Source organism: Podarcis bocagei, assembly GCF_964188305.1.
Source record: "Podarcis bocagei genome assembly, chromosome: 5".
NCBI lineage: Eukaryota > Metazoa > Chordata > Lepidosauria > Squamata > Lacertidae > Podarcis > Podarcis bocagei.
Window position 1 is genome coordinate 65,654,424 of NC_138129.1, and position 20,126 is coordinate 65,674,549.

The 20,126-nt window shown below is 40.9% G+C and overlaps 1 protein-coding gene across 4 annotated transcripts; it reads left to right on the forward strand.

Moving 5' to 3' along the window:
* Positions 1-1,331: 1,331 nt before the first annotated feature.
* LOC308586758 (methylcrotonoyl-CoA carboxylase beta chain, mitochondrial-like) lies at positions 1,332-19,777 on the forward strand. Of its 4 annotated transcripts, none has more exons than XM_081193785.1 (13): positions 1,332-1,482; positions 3,195-3,524; positions 4,708-4,904; positions 7,122-7,300; positions 7,701-7,781; positions 8,594-8,772; positions 9,906-10,098; positions 11,727-11,818; positions 15,143-15,299; positions 16,467-16,589; positions 17,220-17,368; positions 17,656-17,737; positions 19,181-19,777. In XM_081193785.1, exons 2-13 carry the CDS (start codon positions 3,199-3,201, stop codon positions 19,268-19,270), a joined length of 1,848 nt encoding a protein of 615 aa, XP_081049911.1. In that variant the 5' UTR covers positions 1,332-1,482; positions 3,195-3,198; the 3' UTR covers positions 19,271-19,777. The 4 variants fall into 4 exon arrangements, with proteins under 4 accessions (XP_081049911.1, XP_081049912.1, XP_081049913.1 ...); XM_081193786.1 differs by having other exon boundaries at positions 1,373-1,503; XM_081193787.1 differs by lacking the exon at positions 1,332-1,482 and adding an exon at positions 1,611-1,906.
* The last annotated feature ends 349 nt before the right edge of the window (positions 19,778-20,126 follow it).

The window sequence follows — 20,126 nt, forward strand, 5'->3', positions numbered from 1 at the left end:
GACTGGAAGGAAATGAACAAACATATAAAAGATGAGGCTCTTGCATCACTTCAGATATACCAGTCAATTTGCAACTAACTATACACCTGTTTATTATTTTTCATATGTTTAGTTATTTTAAATAACCTATGAAAGACAAACTAATAAAGCGTGTTTCCCCTTGCATTTGGCTCTCAGAATCAACATAAAGCCTTCCAGTGCAACTCCTCAGCCAGACGGAAAAAGGGTTTTCATCCGTTTAAACACTCTCTGTGTAAAAAATTAAAGAATAAATCCAATATGAAATATATTGAGAAACACATGGGGGTGGGGTAGGAAGGGCAAGTTAGGCAAAGATAGCACAGAGAAGGGATTTGAAAATGTAATGAAATCTACTTAGGGAAACAAAATGTCCAGAGCTAAGGTAAAGGGACCCCTGACAGTTAGGTCCAGATGACTCTGGGGTTGAGGCGCTCATCTCACTTTACTGGCTGAGGGAGCCAGCGTACAGCTTCCAGGTCATGCGGTCAGCATGACGTAAGCCGCTTCTGGTGAACCAGAGCAGCGCACAGAAACGCTGTTTACCTTCCCGCCGAAGCGGTACCTATTTATCTACAGTGGTACCTCGGGTTAAGTACTTAATTCATTCCGGAGGTCCATTCTTAACCTGAAACTCTTCTTAACCTGAAGCACCATTTTAGCTAAGGGGCCTCCCGCTGCCGCCACGCCACGGGAGCACGATTTCTGTTCTCATTCTGAAGCAAACTTCTTAGCCTGAAGCACTATTTCTGGGTTAGCGGAGTCTGTAACCTGAAGCGGATGTCACCTGAGTTATCACTGTACTTGCACTTTGACGTGCTTTCGAACTGCTAGGTTGGCAGGAGCTGGGACCGAGCAACGGGAGCTCACCCCGTCACGGGGATTTGAACCCCCGACCTTTTGATCCACAAGCCCTAGGCTCTGTGATTTAACCCACAGCGCCACCTCATTTAAACCATGGGACTCATTTAAACCATGGAACTCGCTCCCACAGGAGGTGGTGATGGCCACCAATCTAGATGGCTTCAAAAGAGGGTGGCTGCGCTCTGCGTCCAAACTGGAGGCAGCAATGCTTCTGAATGGCAGATGCTGGAAACCACAGTGGTTGGGCGTGGGGAAGAGGACGCTTGCGGGATTCCCTACAGGTGTCTAGTTGGCCACCTGCTGGACTGCATGGCTTTCCTTCTGCCCTCCCCGCTCGCTGTACTCGAGGAACAGGCGTGAGGAAGCGCCCGCGAGAGACTCGCTCAGCACGTGCCATTAACTGGGCAGGGGGAAGCGCGTGAAGAAAGCGGGCATGCGCACTCCCACACTTTCCCATGGGACAGGCGTTGGCTTCCGCCCTTACGAGAGAGAAAAAGAGAGAAGCGGAGGGGGCGGAGCCCGTCCTGGACGCGGAGGACGCTTTACGTACTGAAGCGGGGCCGGGGACTTCTGGGAAAAGCCAAGAGTTGAAAGAAAACGGTAACTTGGAACTTTCCTTCGGTGCGTCCCGAAGCGGGGGGCGGGGCGGGTAGAAAATGGCCGTTAGAAAACGGTCGTCGGGTGACGCAGCTGGCGGTGGGCGAACCTAGTCCGGTTGTCGGGTTAACGCCAGAGACGGAGGGGACGGATAAAAAAGGAAAACGAGGCCTTGGTTTCGCCTACAGCGAACTTGCCTGTGCAGCTGTTTCCCTCGAAACTCCGGGGCCGCCCTTGGGGCCAGAGCTCTGAGGGGTTTCGCGGGGCCTTCGGGAAAGAAAGAGCTTTCGGTAACAACCACGCTCACTTCTGGGCTCGCTCGGCAACCGAGACCCGCCAGTTAAAACAAAAAAACAAAAACGAGCAAACATGAGGCGGACAGCAATAGTCGAGGCACTAAAAAAAATTCGTCCATCCTCTCCATTAGGTGAAATGAAATGTAGTCAGTGCAATAAAAGCAATCGACAGTCAGATCAATTTTGGCCAAGGGCTTGTTGAACGCGCCCTGAGACAAGAAAGCATTCAAGCTCATTGTAATGCAGCTAAAACAAATAAGTTTCCATGAGTTGCATATATTCCTAATTCTGCATTAGTGCAGAACAACCATTTTAGAAGCAAAGAGATGAAGCAGACACAGAAGGAATAGCAGCCTTGCCTATCCTGTTCTTCAGGGGTAGTACAACTCCCATCAGCCTAAGCCAGCATTTAGCGAATGATCAGGGAAGATGGGAGTTGTAGCCTGAAACATCTGGAGTGCTCTCTGTTGGAGAAGGCTGCTGATGCACCCTAAATGGGCTCCTAGGGTTTGTCTTGCTGCAAAATAATTCCGTATTTACAAACTTTACAAAATAAAGTTGACCTGTTAATGGCTTAATTTAGCTGGCAGGCTACAAACCTATGCCCACTTAACCTGAGAGTAAAGGTGCAGTACTAACTCCCAAATTTCTGCATGGTGGCTTCCTCCTAGTTATTGTGTTGTTGCACTGTTATAACTGAAATGGCATTCCTTTTTTTTTGTGACCCTGGTCCCTTTCTTGGCATAGGGAATATTTTGCTAATGCCTGGATTTTGGCAGTCAGAAGATTCAAATACCAGCCTCAGGGAAGCACTGGAGTCTCCTAACCACTGAGCTTTGGAATTAGCTATTTTGGATGGGGTGCTGTGAGATTTCCTGGCACAGTGCTCATGTATTATGTGTGGAATGGGTTCAATCGCATCATCATGGTATTAATGCTGTTACCCACAGGATGATTGATCTCTTTTTGCACTAAAAGTGTATCATTGGGAATAACTTTGTAATTGGTGGTTGGCAAGAGCTTTTTTCTAGTGCTTTTACTGTGCTATTGATTTTGCTGCTGGTAGAGTATAGCATCCCAACTAGCGGCAGTGGTGTCCAAACTTTTTTCAAAGAGGGCCAAATTTGATGAAGTGAAGGGCCGTGGGTAAGGTACAAAGGTGGACCCTAGAATTGTCCTTCCTTTCAGTTAAATTCTTTAACTGTTGAAGTGAAATGAAATTAACTAGCAGAGATTTTGCTTCAAGAAAAGTTTTTGTGCACTTTCTTCCATACAGCATTGAAAATGATAACTGAAATGTTCTAGTCGTATACCACATTATTTTATGTTGGGAGGGCTATTGGTTTATTTTTGTATGAATTCAGGGATGATATGGGATATGCATTTAAAAAATAAGTAATATGTTATTTATGATTCTAGGATCATGTGGATCGCTCTCACCATGCTCTCCAGGTATTCACGACACCCCTCGTCTACTTCCTGCTCTTCATTATTCCAAACTTCCAAGAGCATATGTCAGGAAGTTGGCGTAGGCAGACAGCAAATATGGAGCCTCCAGAGATGCAAGGATGGAACAAAATGCACCAGTGTGGTTCCACATAACATGCTACATTCCTCCTCTATGAGCTTCAAAACAAACAATAAACATAACCATGCAAAAAACTTTCCAGTATTAGATGGAAGCATCCCTTCCCTGTATAGACACGTAGTTGAAGGCAATGCAAGAAACAGTGAGACCTGCATTCAGAGGTAACTAATTCTTTTAAAAAAAATATTTCTACAGCATTAGTCCCTTGATTCAACAGTTTTGAGTAAGGTATGCATTTTTAGGTTCTTGCAAAGTAGCCTTACCTTAGGCCAGGATCCAAAATAATTCTCCTGGCTTCAGTTTTTTCCTTAATCGGTTTGCTGAATTCAATTATCTATAAACTTGAAAACTGTTACAAGTTATTTCTCCTGCCTCCTGAAAGGTTTAGTATGATTTCTCAACTTACATACGTACCCTCATATGTCTTGTGAAGATTTTTGTTTTCACAAGTTGGGTAGATGCTTTAGCACTTTTGGAGTAATGTTAGCTCATTTAAAAAGGCATCTAGCAAGATGATACCATAAATGTTATCTGTGTTATCTGCTTTACAAATTTTTGAAAATGTCATAAAACCTGTCCCTCATTTCATTTTGAATGCAAAGATATATATGAGTCATATCTTCCTAAGAGTTTTCAATTAATCATGATTCACAGATAAAGAGAGGAAAGTGACTCACTACTTGTAAGTATTGGTCCGGAAGAAAAAAATGGCAGCAGCCCAAAGGGCTTTATTCAAAACTAGTAGTGCAAGCTGAAAGAAAACTCATGAAAATGAGTATTTTGCATTAGTTATTTTAGTTTAACTGTTTCCATTTTATCTCTCAAGAAAGCCAGAATACAAATATCAAATAATACAGTTAATTTTTGAATGATAGGCTGTCCTAGCTTTGTGGTTGGTCATAGGACTGTTTGGGAATTTACAGTAAAATCAGCCAAGCACTTTTACTTTTGAGTATGAGACTGGTTCCAGGTAAGGACAAAATTCTATTTGCTCTTTTTATTTCTTAAGAAATATAGTTCTGAAGAAGCTGTTAAGTCTGTACTTAAATCTTTAGTCACAGTTCCATGAAGCAAATGTTTTCATGTTTTTTCAGGATCAAGGTTATGTCTATGTCATACAAGGTTTCCCCTAATTTGACATGTGAACACATGTATGTGTCCAGTTTAAATTCATATTTTTTTCTTTGTTGCTGAATTTTGAATAATACAGTCACACTATTTCCACACAAGTATGATGGCAGTGTTGTTAATATGTGTGTTGGATTAACTTGTTCTTAAGGTACTTTTGTCTTTGGCAACATAAGTTGGTTTTCAGTTCCATTGAGCTTTTCATTTTGATATCAGGTATTCAGAGTTGCTTGTGAAGGTCAGTAAAGGAGGAGGAAAAAATGCAATATTGCGCCACACTCAGAAGAACAAAAAGTTGCTTGTTCGTGAACGCTTAAAGATGCTTCTTGATGATGAAAGTTTCCTTGAGCTCTCCCCTTTTGCAGGCCTTGATATGCCTTATGGTGATGTTCCTGCAGCAGGATGTCTCACTGGTAGGTTTTGCGTAAGGGATTTTTTAAAAGGTAAATTGCAGTATAATAAATCTGCATGCAGTTAATCAGTTCATGCCAATTGATAGTGTGTGCTATGCCTGTTGGAAGATGCAATAGTGAAGACAGAATGAGAGGGAGACATTAGAGTGCCCTTAAGCTACCTTTTCGACAACTGGAAGCAAATGTTTGGGATCAGGTTTGGTTTGGCACATCAAATAAGGCTTTCCTATGTGGGTATTAATGTACAGTAGACTTGTAAATCTGTTTATGGTATCCACCTTACAAGGCAAGAGTCACACGCGTAGTTTTTCTTTCATGCTTAAATGTAATGCTTTTTTTCTGCATATAGTAACAAAAGATTTTTGAGGGGCACATTATATCTGTTAACTAAATTAAAGTAGAAACTTAGGTGCTCTGTAATAGACAAAATGGCATCCTCATATCTGCAGTTAGCCTCTTGCCAGCTCTTTTGCCTGCCCCTTGATCCAGTGCAGCAGTGACACATGATGTCAGCAGTGGAAACCAGTCCTCACTAAGCTACACAGTTGAGAGATTGATGAAGGCCTTATGAGAAAACAATACTTAGAATTTAAGTAGTGGCCCTGAAGTTGGTAGGAAAGCTGTTCATTTGTGTTTTCCCATAGTGGTTACGTGTGTAGTACATATTATGGTGTCATCTATCTGTGATGCGTAAAATTAACCTCAATTCTTCTGCAGCATGGACACAAGGTTTAATGAGTTAAATTGAACAATTAATCAACTAAAGCCTCAGTCAATTAATTGGTCAGGCTGTGATTTAGAAAACACTTGTTCTGAGGATGTTTTGGATTCTTGTCTGTGGAGCAGGAATGAAAAAAGTATTAAAGCTGGCCTTTAAATCTAATATCTCAAGCTGAAATATTGATAATACTGTATGTACATTTGATAGATTGTCATCTGACTTTAACTGATCAATGCAATCCATACCCAACCTTATACCAGATGTGGGGTTGGATTGAGCAGAGACACCCTTCAGCTCAGTTAACTGGTTGCCAGACATTCAAGTAGATAGGAGGCTTGCTGGTAGTATTCACACTTTCAGAGCCCAACAGAAGACTTCAAAATACAGGAGTTGGGATCCAGACCTTGAGCTGGCCCAGGGATGAGGCCCAGTTGTCCTGCCTCCTCTGCTTCCATTGCAGCCACCATGAGCAGCAGGGCTGGGAATGTAGTGGTGGCTCCTCTTTTAGCAGTGGGGAGGAATTAGGATTGCAGCCTTTATTTAACTGGTTGAAAGAATTAATTTGTTCAGGACAGAAAGAATCAATTCTGTGACAACTAACAAAGCAATAAGGAGATTCTACACTGAGCTTATAGGACAGGGGTCAGCAAACTTTTTCAGGAGGGGGCTGGTCCACTGTCCCTCAGACCTTGTCGGGGGCTGGACCCACCGCCTCCTGAAAGCACCCTCCCTCCTGAAAGGCCCCACTGCCTATGCCACTCATGCCACAGCCGCTGACGCTGTCTTGTCTTTGGCAGCGTTGGCGTCCTCTGTCTCGGCGGGGCACAGAGCCCATGCTGCTGGCCTGGGCGGTGGAAGCAGCCTCCACGCCACTTCCGCTTCCTTCTCGCTCGGCTGCTTCCTCCCGCTTGGCCACCTTAGCGGGAAGGAAGGGGCGGTGCCCAGAGGCATCTTCAGCTTCTGATTGGCTGAAGGAGCTTCCTGCAGCCAATTAGAAGCCATACCGCATCGCAGAAGTCAGTCTCCATGCGGTGAGGCCTCTGTGCTGCGCCTGTTTAGCGCGGGGACTGACTGAGCGGGTGGCAGGTTTGCAAGGTTCGTGGGTCGGATTAAGGAGCCCAGTGGGCCGTATCTGGCCCGCGGGCCTTAGTTTGACGACCTCTGTTATAGGATCTTTTGATAAACAAGTAATTTTATCTGCATGTATTGAAAAATGTCACCATAGGATACCTTATCAGCTGAGTCACTGCTTAGTTCCACAACTGTTCTCATTCACTACACATGTTCAAACTCTAGCAGCATTGTAAGGTAAAAGAGGATAGCTGAAAGTTGAGCTGCATTCTTTCTGAGTTCCTTGGCATTTTAATATGCTACAAAAGATCTCTCTAGCATATTTATGTACTTAATTGCCTTACTTTATGATCTGGTTACAAAATATTCCAAAGTGGATAATTCATACTGTTTGTAAAATGTAATGACAATAGTCATTGTTGCAGGTATTGGAAAAATCTGTGGAGTCTGGTGTGTCTTCATGGCAAATGATGCAACTGTGAAAGGTGGCACCATTTATCCCATTTCAGTGAAGAAACAACTGAGAGCTCAAGAAATAGCAATTAAAAATAGACTTCCATCTGTTTACCTTGTGGACAGTGGGGGAGCATTCTTGCCACTTCAGGTAAAATACATGTTCTATGAAACCGGTTGATTTAATTTGCTTAAAATTATTCCCTTTGACTTGTTTTATCGTTAGCTTTCAAGTCCGTGTCCTAAAAATATGTATACTCAAAAAATAGTCAAGGTAACAAAGTCAAAGCCAGTTTGTCATTGAACTGTCAATGAATTAACCATGTCAAAGAAAGATGAGTTACCGGTATGTATAAAATTACCGCACAGAATATACTTAGGGTTTTTTTGGGGGGAACTCCAAAAAAGAAAATACAGATTTTCAGAAAAATAATGATTCTTTCAGTATGCTAAAAACAACATTTGAAAAAGAAAGAGGCGGAACAACCGCATAGAACATAGGCTTTGTAACTTTTGAATTTTTACTGTATTTCCTGCCTCTGTATTATTAGGCAGAGTTGTTTCCTGACCAATTCCATGGAGGCCGAGTTTTCTACAATGAGGCTGTGATGTCTGCATTGAAAATCCCTCAGGTATAATATTGGGAAGAAATCTGTGCATTTAAAATGCATTTCCCAGTAGTATATAGTTAATAAGTAAAAGAATGCATTGCTAAGCAAAGCAGTTCATAGTGTTTTGGAAGAGTCATCCAGCAGTTTAAATTTTGCATTTGTTGCACAAGGAATAGGTCCACTATGGTCAGAAACCATTATGGTAGATAATTCATTGGCCATTACATTCATATCTTAAATAGCTGACCGTAGTTAGTCATTAACATCTTGCATTAAACACCTGTCAGTACTTTCATCTCATTCGCTTCAACACACTAGAGAAAGATAGCCAGTGGGTCACATTCTGAAACATTCCTTCCAAATTCTCTTCACATCATGAACACACTGGGTCCCTGAATAATCTGAGCTGGTTACCCTTCCTTTTGCAACATGTCACACAGGCATGATACTACTACCTCTTCTCACTGGTGATAACACTGGAGCATGTTCTGCCCACCTCAAAAAATGTAGGTGTGGAGAGAACTTGCTGTAAAAACCCCCAACCCTGACAAGCTGTCACAAATCATAATACAGATTTTGTATCTTGAGGTATAGCCTGCACATATTTTCCTTGCTTAAGTAAGGATTATATATTATTGCTGTACAATATAAAATTAAGTCTGAGATATTTGATACTGCTCTCTGAAATAAAACTCCTGACTCCTTTTTCCTGTGGAATTTCTCAATATAATCATATGCTTGATAACTTTTCCTGGAAATTTACAACATAAAATTAAATATTTCCTCATCTTTGTTCTTTTTTTCTTACCCAGCTATCTTCGTGTGTCCTCTAGGTGGCAGTTGTGTGTGGTTCTTGTACTGCAGGAGGTGCTTATGTTCCTACCATGGCAGAGGAAACAGCCATTGTAGATAAAATTGGCACAATGTTTCTCGCTGGGCCCCCTTTAGTTAAAGCTGCCACAGGCGAAGATATTCATCCCGAGGCACTGGGAGGAGCCAACCTGCATGCTAAGTAGGTATATTATTTGTTCCTGAGCTCTTAATATTGATTGAATGATACCTTTAGTCCTAGTTTTTCTAGGTATAATGATCTCATTTTTAAAAAATGCCTGCAAATGTCAGAAGCATCCAAAACCAAAAAAGTGATGCATTATTTGCACTTAGTTGGCCCATATCTATTTCTGGGTCAAAAATCACCCCTCAACATACAACATTTGTTTGTTTATATCCTGTTCTTTCAGTACCTTGCACAAGTACTGCACATTTTACATTAAAATGAGGGAGGAACAAAACCAAATAACAAGCCGTACAACCCACTTCTAGAAAAAGGAAGTGCTGGATCTCACCAAGAACACCTCCTTTGTTCTCTTAGAGTGGCAGTGGTGCCCACCTGAGAGGCGTGGGACTGAGTTTCTGTGAGTTCTGGCTGGAAAAAAGCCCTGGTACCACTGATTGTTATTTTCACAGCAAGAATCTGAACACAAAAACCAGACAGCATCACTGCACTATAGGCCTGATTGGAAAGGTGTGCTTTCACACCACACTAAAATCTCAAGAAGAAAGCCAACCTTATCTCAGAGCGGAGTGGTGGTCCACAGATGGAGTGCTGCAACCAAGAAGACCTTCCTTTGCATCACTGCCCCATGCCCTATGCTTGGTAGAGGGATTGTGAGAAGCTGCTAAGATCCTCAGCACATCTAAAGCCATAGGCCAGTAAATAATGGGAGATGTGCTCCTTCAAGTACTTGGGACCCAGTGAAATTTGAATTGGGAACAAGTGCAGTTTGTGCAGAACAAGTGTTATGTGGCACCTTTCACAGCCCTGGCACCTGCATTCTGCAGTAGCAATAGTTTCTGTCTAGAGCACGTTGTGCTACTCTAAACATGAGAATTCATGAAGAAAACTAATAGCACTCCTCCTTCAGTACAGTTAATGCAAACTGATATTACAGTCTCGCCAGCTTTATATATTTTTTGTAAGAAATTATCTTGTCTGAGGCAAATGTTTATTACTTCCAATCACTTGAAAGACAGAAGATAAATATAAGGAATCATTTATTTTACCGTTAGTAGTAATGTTTTCTGATCATGTTTGTTGCCTTGAATTTTATCTGTTGCCAAATATTTGTAAATTATTTTTCTCAGGGTCAGTGGCTGTGTTGACCATTTTGCATCTTCAGAAAAAGAAGCATACGAATGTGTTAGAAATATTATTTCAACACTCAATTATGAAATTCCTACAGAAGAAACTGTAGAGTATGACAGTCCCTTGTACTGTGCTGATGAGCTTCTGGGGCTTGCACCACAAGATTATAGCTACACTCTACATATAAAACTGGTAAGGAAAATGTTTGTTGCAATCTGAAGTTAGGCTACTTGATATAAATCCCATTGATGTTGGTAGGCTTAAAAAATAAACAGTGTGACAGTATAGTTAACAGTGGTTGAACTACAAATCCTGTAGCTCAGTTTTCTTGGATCATTTATGTAAATTGGTGAAAACAAAAAAATCCTGTAAGCATTTTAAGGACTAACAAATTTATTATCGGATAAGCTTTTGAGAGAATCCACTTCATTGCATTAAGTGCGATCCTCAGTTGGCAGCACTGTTAATTATGCTTCATGCATCTGATGAAGTGGATCTTAGTTCATGAAAGCTTACGTTATAATACCTTGCTAGTCTTTAAGGTGCTTGCAAGACTTTTTGTTGTTTACAGCCAACAAACACAGCTACTTCTCTGAAAGTTGTCCATTGCTGCTTGCTTTTAGAAGTACGTCCAGAGATGATACTGTGTTGAGGTGCTGAGTTGAAAAGGTAGATCAAGGGTTAATTTGAGTATTTCAGATGGTCTACTCCTTTATGTGTGCATAGTCGAGGCCATGGTTTGTAGTTGGTTGTTATTTCTCTTAAAACTCAGGAAGAGGTGTGAGAAGTAGTCACCATATTCTTCATGAATCAAAAAGCCTTATTAGTCTGAGTATTTACTTCTACTTAGTTTTTATTAGCAGTAAGGCTGTCCTACTCTTTCCCTACTCCAGCTTAATGGAGATGCCTGATCACAGGGTGTACTTCATTCCAGATCTAGGGTGCTACTTCCAAGAATACCTTACTCTGGATGCCAGTTAACAGGATCTCTCTTGATGAAAGGACAAGTAATAGGTCCTGCCCAGCAGATCTCAGGTTATGGACAAGATAGTATTGAGAGAGGTGTTTTTTCAGGTATTCATGCCCCAAGCTATTTACGACTTTATATGCCATATTGACGATGGCATACAAAGCATAAATAGCTCGGGGCATAAACTGGGCTCGGTGACAAATAGACAGGCAACACAACTGCATTGTAAGCAGTGTTGTATGCTCTTAAGTTATCATATTTGTCAGTTTCCGTGCTGCAACATTTTGCTGTAGTCTCTGAACCATCTTCCAAGGGTAGCCCTACTACTGTAATGCTAGCCAACCTGGGAAGTTACTACAGCCTGGATTACTGTGATCAGGCTAGCTCCATTAGGCTGTAGCTGTTGAACCCACTGGAATAATAGAATCATAGAGTTGGAAGGGACCATGAGGGTCATCTAGTCTAACCCCCTGCAATGTAGTGATCTTTTGCGTGGTGCTCAAACCTATGACCCTGAGATTAAGAGTCTTATGCTCTACCAATGCCTACTTAAATCATAAAATTTTAGCTTTGGATGTACGGTTGGTATCTAAACAAGTAAAACAATTTTGAATGTTAAAGTTTACAATTTTGTGATCTAACATAGAGTATTACCTGACTCAATTATGCTTGAAGCAGACTCATTGAAATCATTGGATTTTAATTCAGTGTGTCTACTCGTAGTATGACTTAGTCAGATATCATCCATTATCTTTGAATATTGAGCCATAATTGGAGACAGAAGACATGAATTTTTTTCCAGCAAGCTACCTACTATTGATTTTTCATTTCTCTTGACAATATTTTATAGATCCTGAGTCGGATGATAGATGGCAGCAGGTTCCAGGAATTCAAAGCTAATTATGGAACTACCTTAGTAGCAGGATTTGCCTATGTAGAAGGGTAAGGGAGAAGTTTAAACCAGCGGGCCACATTATTGCAACACTTTTTAATGATTAGTTGTTCAAGCAAATGGTAATTTGATCCCTGTTAGAGTCACTTGAAATTGCAGAATTGAGCTTAGATTTGTTATAGGGATAGAAATGTAGCCATACTATATTATGGCTCCCAGGTTGTTTGGATCACTTATGCAGTTGTTTTTACATTGTTACTCTTTTTTGGAAGCCAAGGTGTATAACTGGATTTAAATTTTGTTGGATTCATTGTATTCCAAGTGCTTAGTGCTTACATTTTGGGGTTTTAAATTAATATAGTCTGTATTTAGCCACCTGACTAGACAATCAGCATTGCTGATTAATAGTAAATTGCACCTGTTGTTTTTTTTAAAATCCATTTTATGTGTTTATAGAATTATTTACAACTGCAGTACTATACCCACATCTGTGAATAAGCCCTGTTGAACTTAGTGGGACTTACTTCTGTGTAGAATGCATATGATTCTACCATTAGTAATTCTTCTTTTTAAGATTTATCTCTGCTAAATATTTTCATATTTCAACTTAAACAGTATGCAGACGAAATTTCATTTTGGCATCTCAGAACTCAGAAGAATTATCAGTATCACACTACTAACAAACCACCAGCAATTTGTTGTTGTTGTTTAGTTGTTTAGTTGTGTCCGACTCTTCATGACCCCATGGACCAGAGTACACCAGGCACTTCTGTCTTCCACTGCCTCCCGCAGTTTGGTCAAACTCATGCTGGTAGCTTCGAGAACACTGTCCAACCATCTCGTCCTCTGTCGTCCCCTTCTCCTTGTGCCCTCCATCTTTCCCAACATCAGGGTCTTTTCCAGGGAGTCTTCTCTTCTCATGAGGTGGCCAAAGTATTGGATCCTCAGCTTCAGGATCTGTCCTTCCAGTGAGCACTCAGGGCCGATTTCCTTAAGAATGGAAAGGTTTGATCTTCTTGCAGTCCATGGGACTCTCAAGAGTCTCCTCCAGCACCATAATTCAAAAGCATCAATTCTTCGGCGATCAGCCTTCTTTATGGTCCAGCTTTCACTTCCATACATCACTACTGGGAAAACCATAGCTTTTACTATACGGACCTTTGTTGGCAAGGTGATGTCTCTACTTTTTAAGATCAAACAGGCACCAGCAATTACGTTCAGCCAAAGACCTGATTACATTAAGCAAATTAGCAATTTATTTAATAAACATAGCAATGGCTAGCTTTGGGCCAAGACATATACCGACATCTGAAAGACCATGATCAGCTCTAAAAGATACTGATCAGACCTAATTTACCGGTAATATAATCTAGTTGATGAGTTTTTTCTAGGATCTTTCCAGAATAGTTGTCTTGCACAAATAATTTACAATCACATTCTTGTATGAGATCTAATCCTTCTCTCATGTAGAACTTTGATGTGTGGGGAACTTGCATTCCCAACAATCATCAATTTGCTGTTGCTAGAGAAATGTGAGTTCTCAGCTATCACCACTCACTAACACCTCATATACAGTCATACCTCGGGTTGAATGAGCTTTGGGATAAGCGCGTTCGAGTTGCGCTCCGCGACAACCCAGAAGTAATGGAGCGCGTTACTTCTGGGTTTCGCCGCTTGCGCAGATGCTCAAAATGACGTCACACGCATGTGTAGAAGCGCCAAAACGTGACACGCGCATGCGCAGACACAGGCTACGTTTGCTTCTAGATGCGAACAGGGCTCCAGAACGGATCCCGTTCACATCTAGAGGTACCACAGTATGTGCATGTGTGTGCTGGGCACCTGCTAACTAGAGTCTAGCAGCAAAAGCCTCCCCTCACCATTTGTCTGTTTTAAAAAATCAAAATTTTAAGGTGGTATGGTTTGTGTATCCAGTGGGAATAGTTACATAAAACATTTCAAACTATTTGATGAAGGGGAAGCGCTGGCAAGTCTACCCAAGTCCCTCCATAACTTTGTTTAGCAATTTTGTGACTCCTCCTTAAAATTAATTATAGGCAGTGTACTCTTTGGCATTGCAACATATACAATGTCTTCAAAACAAAATGTTGGTACGTTGAACAGGCTTTCCCCCAATGTGCAGCTCTCCGTGCAGTAGGCCATTGTTCTTATCCATGCTCCTTCTCTGTCCAGTGAGAACTCAATGCCACCCTGTTAGCCTTCCTTGGGCAAGTGCTACACTGTATTTAATATTTTGAAGTAATGGCTTCTTGTGCAGAAAATCCATTTCTGCACATAGCTGCTTAAGTCAAGTCTAAGATCCAGAAGCTAGTAAGTGCTTGTGGTGCAGCCTGAAAGAGCCTGATGAACTGCCACCTTCTGGGTTGTCAGTTGAATGGTTAAGCAGGCCTTATTCTCTAGGGCTGATAATAAGACTGCTTTCACTGACTCTAAGATCACTCAAAACTTTAAAAAACTCAAATAAATATTTAAAGTCTGTTTTGTAAGTGAAAGAGAAGCCTCTTGTGGCCTAACCTTTTCCATTAATGTTAAGCTTGTCTCTAAGTAGCTCTAGAAAGTGAATTATTTTGCTAGGATTTATAAAGCATGCTGCAGACTCAAACTTATTGATTTCCTCTGAGATAAAATATGATAGTTGAGATGGTTTGTCTTTTCATCATAATAGAAAATTATGCCACAGAGAATATGAACTGTATTTTGCTTCCTGCTGTAAGCAGACTTGAGAACATTAACAAATAAGTTCCATATTAACTACTTATGCAGGATCATTTGTTTGTGAAAATGTATGCTTTTGTCACTAAAAGTACAAATTTGCATGACTAATTTGAGCTTTTTCAGTCTTGAATGTCCATAACCAGTACATAATAAGCAACCCATTAGATTGTTGCTTCATACTTTGGCATTGGAACCATGTTTGTCCATACATTCTAAGCTAGCCTACAATCTTGTGTGGACTACAACTGCCATCATTCCCAGCCATCATGGCCAATAGTGAACATGCCTTCCCCTCGCATAAGGGGCTCCCTAGATCCCTCCTAATAATTTATGACAGATCTCTTGCACAAACATTCCCGTTTTTGAGAGTAAGGGAATTTAGACATGAATAAGTAATTTTCCATGCCTGCACTTCACCCAAACCACATTCTTTTAAATGACTTGTAGCAGCAGATTATTTATTGTAAACATTTCTAAGTATCTTGGGAGTTTTGAAGTAAAGTAATGCAAATAATTTGTTGCCTATTTAAGGTGATATTATAAAGTTATAGTACTAAACACATGGAGGATACTTACTGTGTTGATTTCAATGTTTCTACTACCCTTGTACTATAAAAAGTGTTTTATGTTTTTGTTAGACAGCTAGTTGGAATAGTGGCTAACAACGGTGAGCTGACTCATGAAGCTTCTCTGAAGGGTTCCCACTTCATACAGCTTTGTAGCCAACGAAACATTCCAATCCTTTTTGTCCTGAATACAGCTTCATGTGCAGCAGAGATAACCAGTCTCACACAGGTAAAGCAACTAGTACAGAGCACAGTCAAATGCCTCTGAATTAGGGTGTCATGCTTTCAGTTTCAAATGGAAAAAAGTTTTTTCACTAGAAATGTTTGCTCACTTTGGTTCTTCCCTGCAATAACAGATTCCTCTGCATTCAACAGGGAACGGGTTCTCTGAATGTAAAAAGTTTGAAAAATGATTGAGGGGAAATCTCTCCACTTGGTATTTCCCAGATTTAAGGTAGCTTGTGGGACACGGGTGGCGCTGTGGTCTAAACCACCGAGCCTAGGGCTTGCTGATCAGAAGGTTGGCGGTTTGAATCTCCGCAATGGGGTGAGCTCCTGTTGCTCAGTCCCTGCTCCTGCCAACATAGGAGTTCAAAAGCACGTCAGAGTCCAAGTAGATAAATAGGTACCGCTCCAGCGGGAAGGTAAATGGTGTTTCTGTGCACTGCTCTGGTTTCGCCAGAAGCGGCTTAGTCATGCTGGCCACATGACCCGAAAAACTGTCTGCGGACAATGTCGGCTCCCTCAGCCAGTAAAGTGAAATGTGCACTGCAACCCCGGAGTCATTCGCGACTGGACTTAACTGTCAGGGGTCCTTTACCTTTTTTTTAAGGTAGCTTGTCAGCCAAATTAGGAGCCCAACAAGTTAACATCTGAACACTGCATAAGAAGTGCTGTTGTATACCTAGAAACTAATTGCCTTATAATGCTAGCTTCTTTGTTGGAAATTCAGTAGTAATGATTACAATTAACTAAATTCTTGCTATGTGAAAAAAATCAGAACTAGCAGATTTCACCATATACAATGAAAAATAATGTTCCCTACAGAGCTCAGTATTTCTAAGTAGTATACTTTGTTTTTGTGCCTGGAAAATGATGGACTGGCAGTTTTTGAAACTCCTGTTTCCTTTTAGTCTGCATGTGCATAGATAGAGAGCTTTGGTCTTGTTTTGAAGAGGAACAGATTAGAACAATGAATTTTTAGTGCTGAATCCTGCATTAATTACTACCATCTTCTTCTTTCCCCCCCTTTTACTGTTGTGTAGGCAAATTAGTCACTTAAATATTCGTATAAAAGATTTGCAAATCCTGTACATGTTGAGACCAGGAATAAAGGGAACATCTGCATGTAAAAAGTAAAAGAAATAACTCTCACCATTCTTTCACTTTAATTCAGGCAGAGGATCACACTAATAGGCTGAAAGCACAAGCATCCATGATGGCTGCAGTTGCTTGTGCTGCTGTTCCCAAGATAACCCTTGTGATTGGTGGCTGCTATGGAAATGAAAGCTATGCTATGGTAGGTTGTTGAACGTAGGATCAGCTTCTCTTTCCTCACCCACATGCCCCATGTACACAGCTCCTGTCCTAGCTAGTTTCTTAGGGTAAAATTCAACATGGTGCTAAGTCTCTTGTTCCATCAGTGCAAAGATTTCTCCTTGCACAATGGGGCAGATGTTCTTCTCCCTCCTGACCCTGCATCCCCTCCAATACTTGGATTGTTACTTACCCAAGGAGTAGATTTCATCATGCGGTCACTGGGTTGGGACAGATCTGTTCTAGGTGTTCCCCCAACCCTCTGAAGGGAAGGTTGTGGTCGTGGGAAGAAATGGATTTATGTGTAAGCATAAATCCTTGTGCTTACAAGACATGGTAGTTGAATGCCACACTTGAAACTTGATATAACAAAGAATCTCTAGCACGTAGTGAGGAAAATACAGAATTATTGTTGACACAAGTAGACATGGCACCTAAGGATCAGACTGTACTGAAACCAGAAATCGGTGTTTTAAATTAGATGGAGACTATATTTCACAGTTCTTTAATGCCTTCTTAATATGTTTCCCTTGAGTCAATGCTTTGTTCAAGCTGGCTTAAATAGTGAGTTTTCATTTCTGAATTTCTCTGGTCTTGTGTTGTCTGTCTTTAGTGTGGAAGATCATTTGATCCAAACTTCCTGTTCCTCTGGCCCAATGCAAGAATAGGCCTTGTGGATTCAAGACATTGCCACACGCTCTCATCTATTTGGGATGCTGATCGACAAGGAGCAGAAGTAGACTTAAAACTATTAAAGGAAAAGTAGGTGCATTCAACAAAAACCTCAGTGTTATGATTGAATTAATGGTATTGATGTTTCTCTTTGGATTTCAGGGTGCTGCTTCTAATTTTTTAAATAGCTAAAAGAATTATAAATTTTTGGAGTTACTTGTTTTCTATACTAGCGATTATTTTACTTTTTGAAGCAGACCGTTGGCTCTTCAGTTTGGGGGTATTAAAAATGTGCTGTATTGTCTTAGTATTCCCCAAAGTACAATATATTTTTACAAATGCAGTTGAAAATTGAATTTTTTCTTTTGTCTTTTAAGACTAGAGGAAGAAAGCAGTGCATTCTACTCTTCTGCCAGACTCTGGGATGATGGTGTAATCCTACCGCAGAGTTCAAGGAAGGTAAGCTTCTTTCTCTGTGTCTCTATAAGATGTTCAATATCTCTTCCTTCCCAAGCCTACCTGTTAAAAAATACTGGTTTCTGGTTTTTCCTGTTAAAATAGTATATGGAGGGGAGGGGAAGAAGGCACGTTTCCTTCCCCTGCCTTCCCCCTGGCTGTATGCTTGTTTGTTTATTTGTTTGTTAAAAATACCCCCCCCCGTTAAAAACCCTTTTTTAAAAACAAAAACAAATTGAACATTAGTGTGACTTCTGAATTATTTTGGACCAGTTGTGGAGCAGGTTGGCCTGATGGAGGCCTTTTAGATTAGAGCCACAGGGCAGTTCAAGGGTAAGGGCGCTTTAGACAGCCCTAGTGATTAGTAAAGGAGTTGGTAGGGCAGACATAATTGAAGGTAAAGGTAAAGGGACCCCTGGCCATTAGGTCCAGTCATGACCGACTCTGGGGTTGCGGCGGTCATCTCGCTTTACTGGCCGAGGGAGCTGGCGTACAGCTTCTGGGTCATGTGGCCAGCATGACTAAGCCACTTCTGGTGAACCAGAGCAGAGCACGGAAACGCCATTTACCTTCCCGCCGGAGCAGTACCTATTTATCTACTTGCACTTTGATGTACTTTCGAACTGCTAGGTTGGCAGGAGCAGGGACCGAGCAACGGGAGCTCACTCCGTTGCGGGGATTCGAACTGCCGACCTTCTGATCGGCAAGTCCTAGGCTCTGTGGTTTAACCCACAGCGCCACCCGCGTTCCTAGACATAATTGAAACAGAACAGTTATTGGCAGCATACTTTAGGGATGTACAGTGGTGCCCCGCAAGACGAATGCCTCGCAAGACGGAAAACTCGCTAGACGAAAGACTTTTCCGTTTTGGAGGTGCTTCGCAAAACGAATTTCCTATGGGCTTGCTTCGCAAGACGACAATGTCTTGCGAGTTCCTGCTGGTTTTTTCCCCTTTCCCCCCCTTTTTCTAAGCTGCTAAGCCGCTTATCAGCTGATCTGATCAGCAGATAAGCCGCTAATAGCGCTAATCCTCTAATCCGTCAATGGGCTTGCTTCGCAAGACGAAAAAACCGCTAGACGAAGAGAATCACAGAACGGATTCTTTTCGTCTTGCGAGGCACCACTGTAATTCTCTCTGAAATAATGGGTAGATGATGTTTTTTTCTCTTAATTTACTGCAACAATAAATTGACACAACACAGTCACTGCTTGTTTATCTGCTTCCTCCTATATTCCTTTGCTTGCCTTTCCTACAGTTTCTGCTTTACATATTTTTTCATGATGATTGCTTTTAGCATCTTCTCCTTTATCCTTAGAGTGACCTTCTGATACGTTTTATTCAGCTTCTACAGTAATTGTCAGTTGTATTTGTCTTGTGAAGCACTTTATAATGTTCCAAATACATTAATTGTTGTTGTTGTATTTGTTGTGTATTTCTTTTGGCAGGTTATTGCACAATGCTTAAGAATTATGAAACAGCAGAAATACCAGATCATGTCCCCGCAACAGTCTCCTCTTCCTGTCATAAGAATGTAAGCAGGAAAGCCTGCTGGTAAAAAAATGAATTTGAACATCTGGCTCCCTGGATGTTAAATAGAAACAACTAGTATTTTAATATTGTCATCATGATTTCTTAGTATGAAAATGTTTGATTTCTATATATGTTTATATATCAGTCTTCAATCATGCTTCTATTACTGTCCACACCCAATGATAGGATACTTTAAATTGATGTCTTTTGTGCTGAATATAACCAAACAAGTATTATGGAAATCATTTATTAGCTGATATACCAAGGTTTAAGGTGTGTCAAGTTAATAATTTAAAACAAAACTTAAATAATACAGAAAACAGATTTAACAGCACCAGAAACACCAGAATATACTAACCAGCCAAGCCAAAAGCTACCGTTTTACTGTTTTGTTTTTAATTATTTACTTGTTTTTATCCTGTATTCTGTCAGCCACCCTGAGATCCTATGAGGAAGGCTGGTGTATAAACCTAATAAATTAAATAATTCTTTGCCACCACTTCCAAAAAAAAGCCAACAAAAACAAAATGAAGGGGAAACCAACTGATGTAAACACCTTATTTTTACCTCTGGCAGTTTTTACCTCCCACAGAGTTGGCCCCTGAAATTATATTAGGTGGTTGAAGCTGCAGGACGGTGCACAGAGGTGTGTCTTCTAAGTTATGAGGCTCTGATTGTAAAGAGCTTTTCATGAACATTCACAATTTTAATGCAGTTTTTACCTCTGTCTTGAAGACTCTTCAGGTTGGTGCAATAAAGACTTTTGGATTAATTCTTTCTGGATGTAAGATCATGAATGTGTCATTTTTCCTCAGAAGTGGGGAAAAAGCTAAGAGATTCATTGTAATTATTTTTTTAACT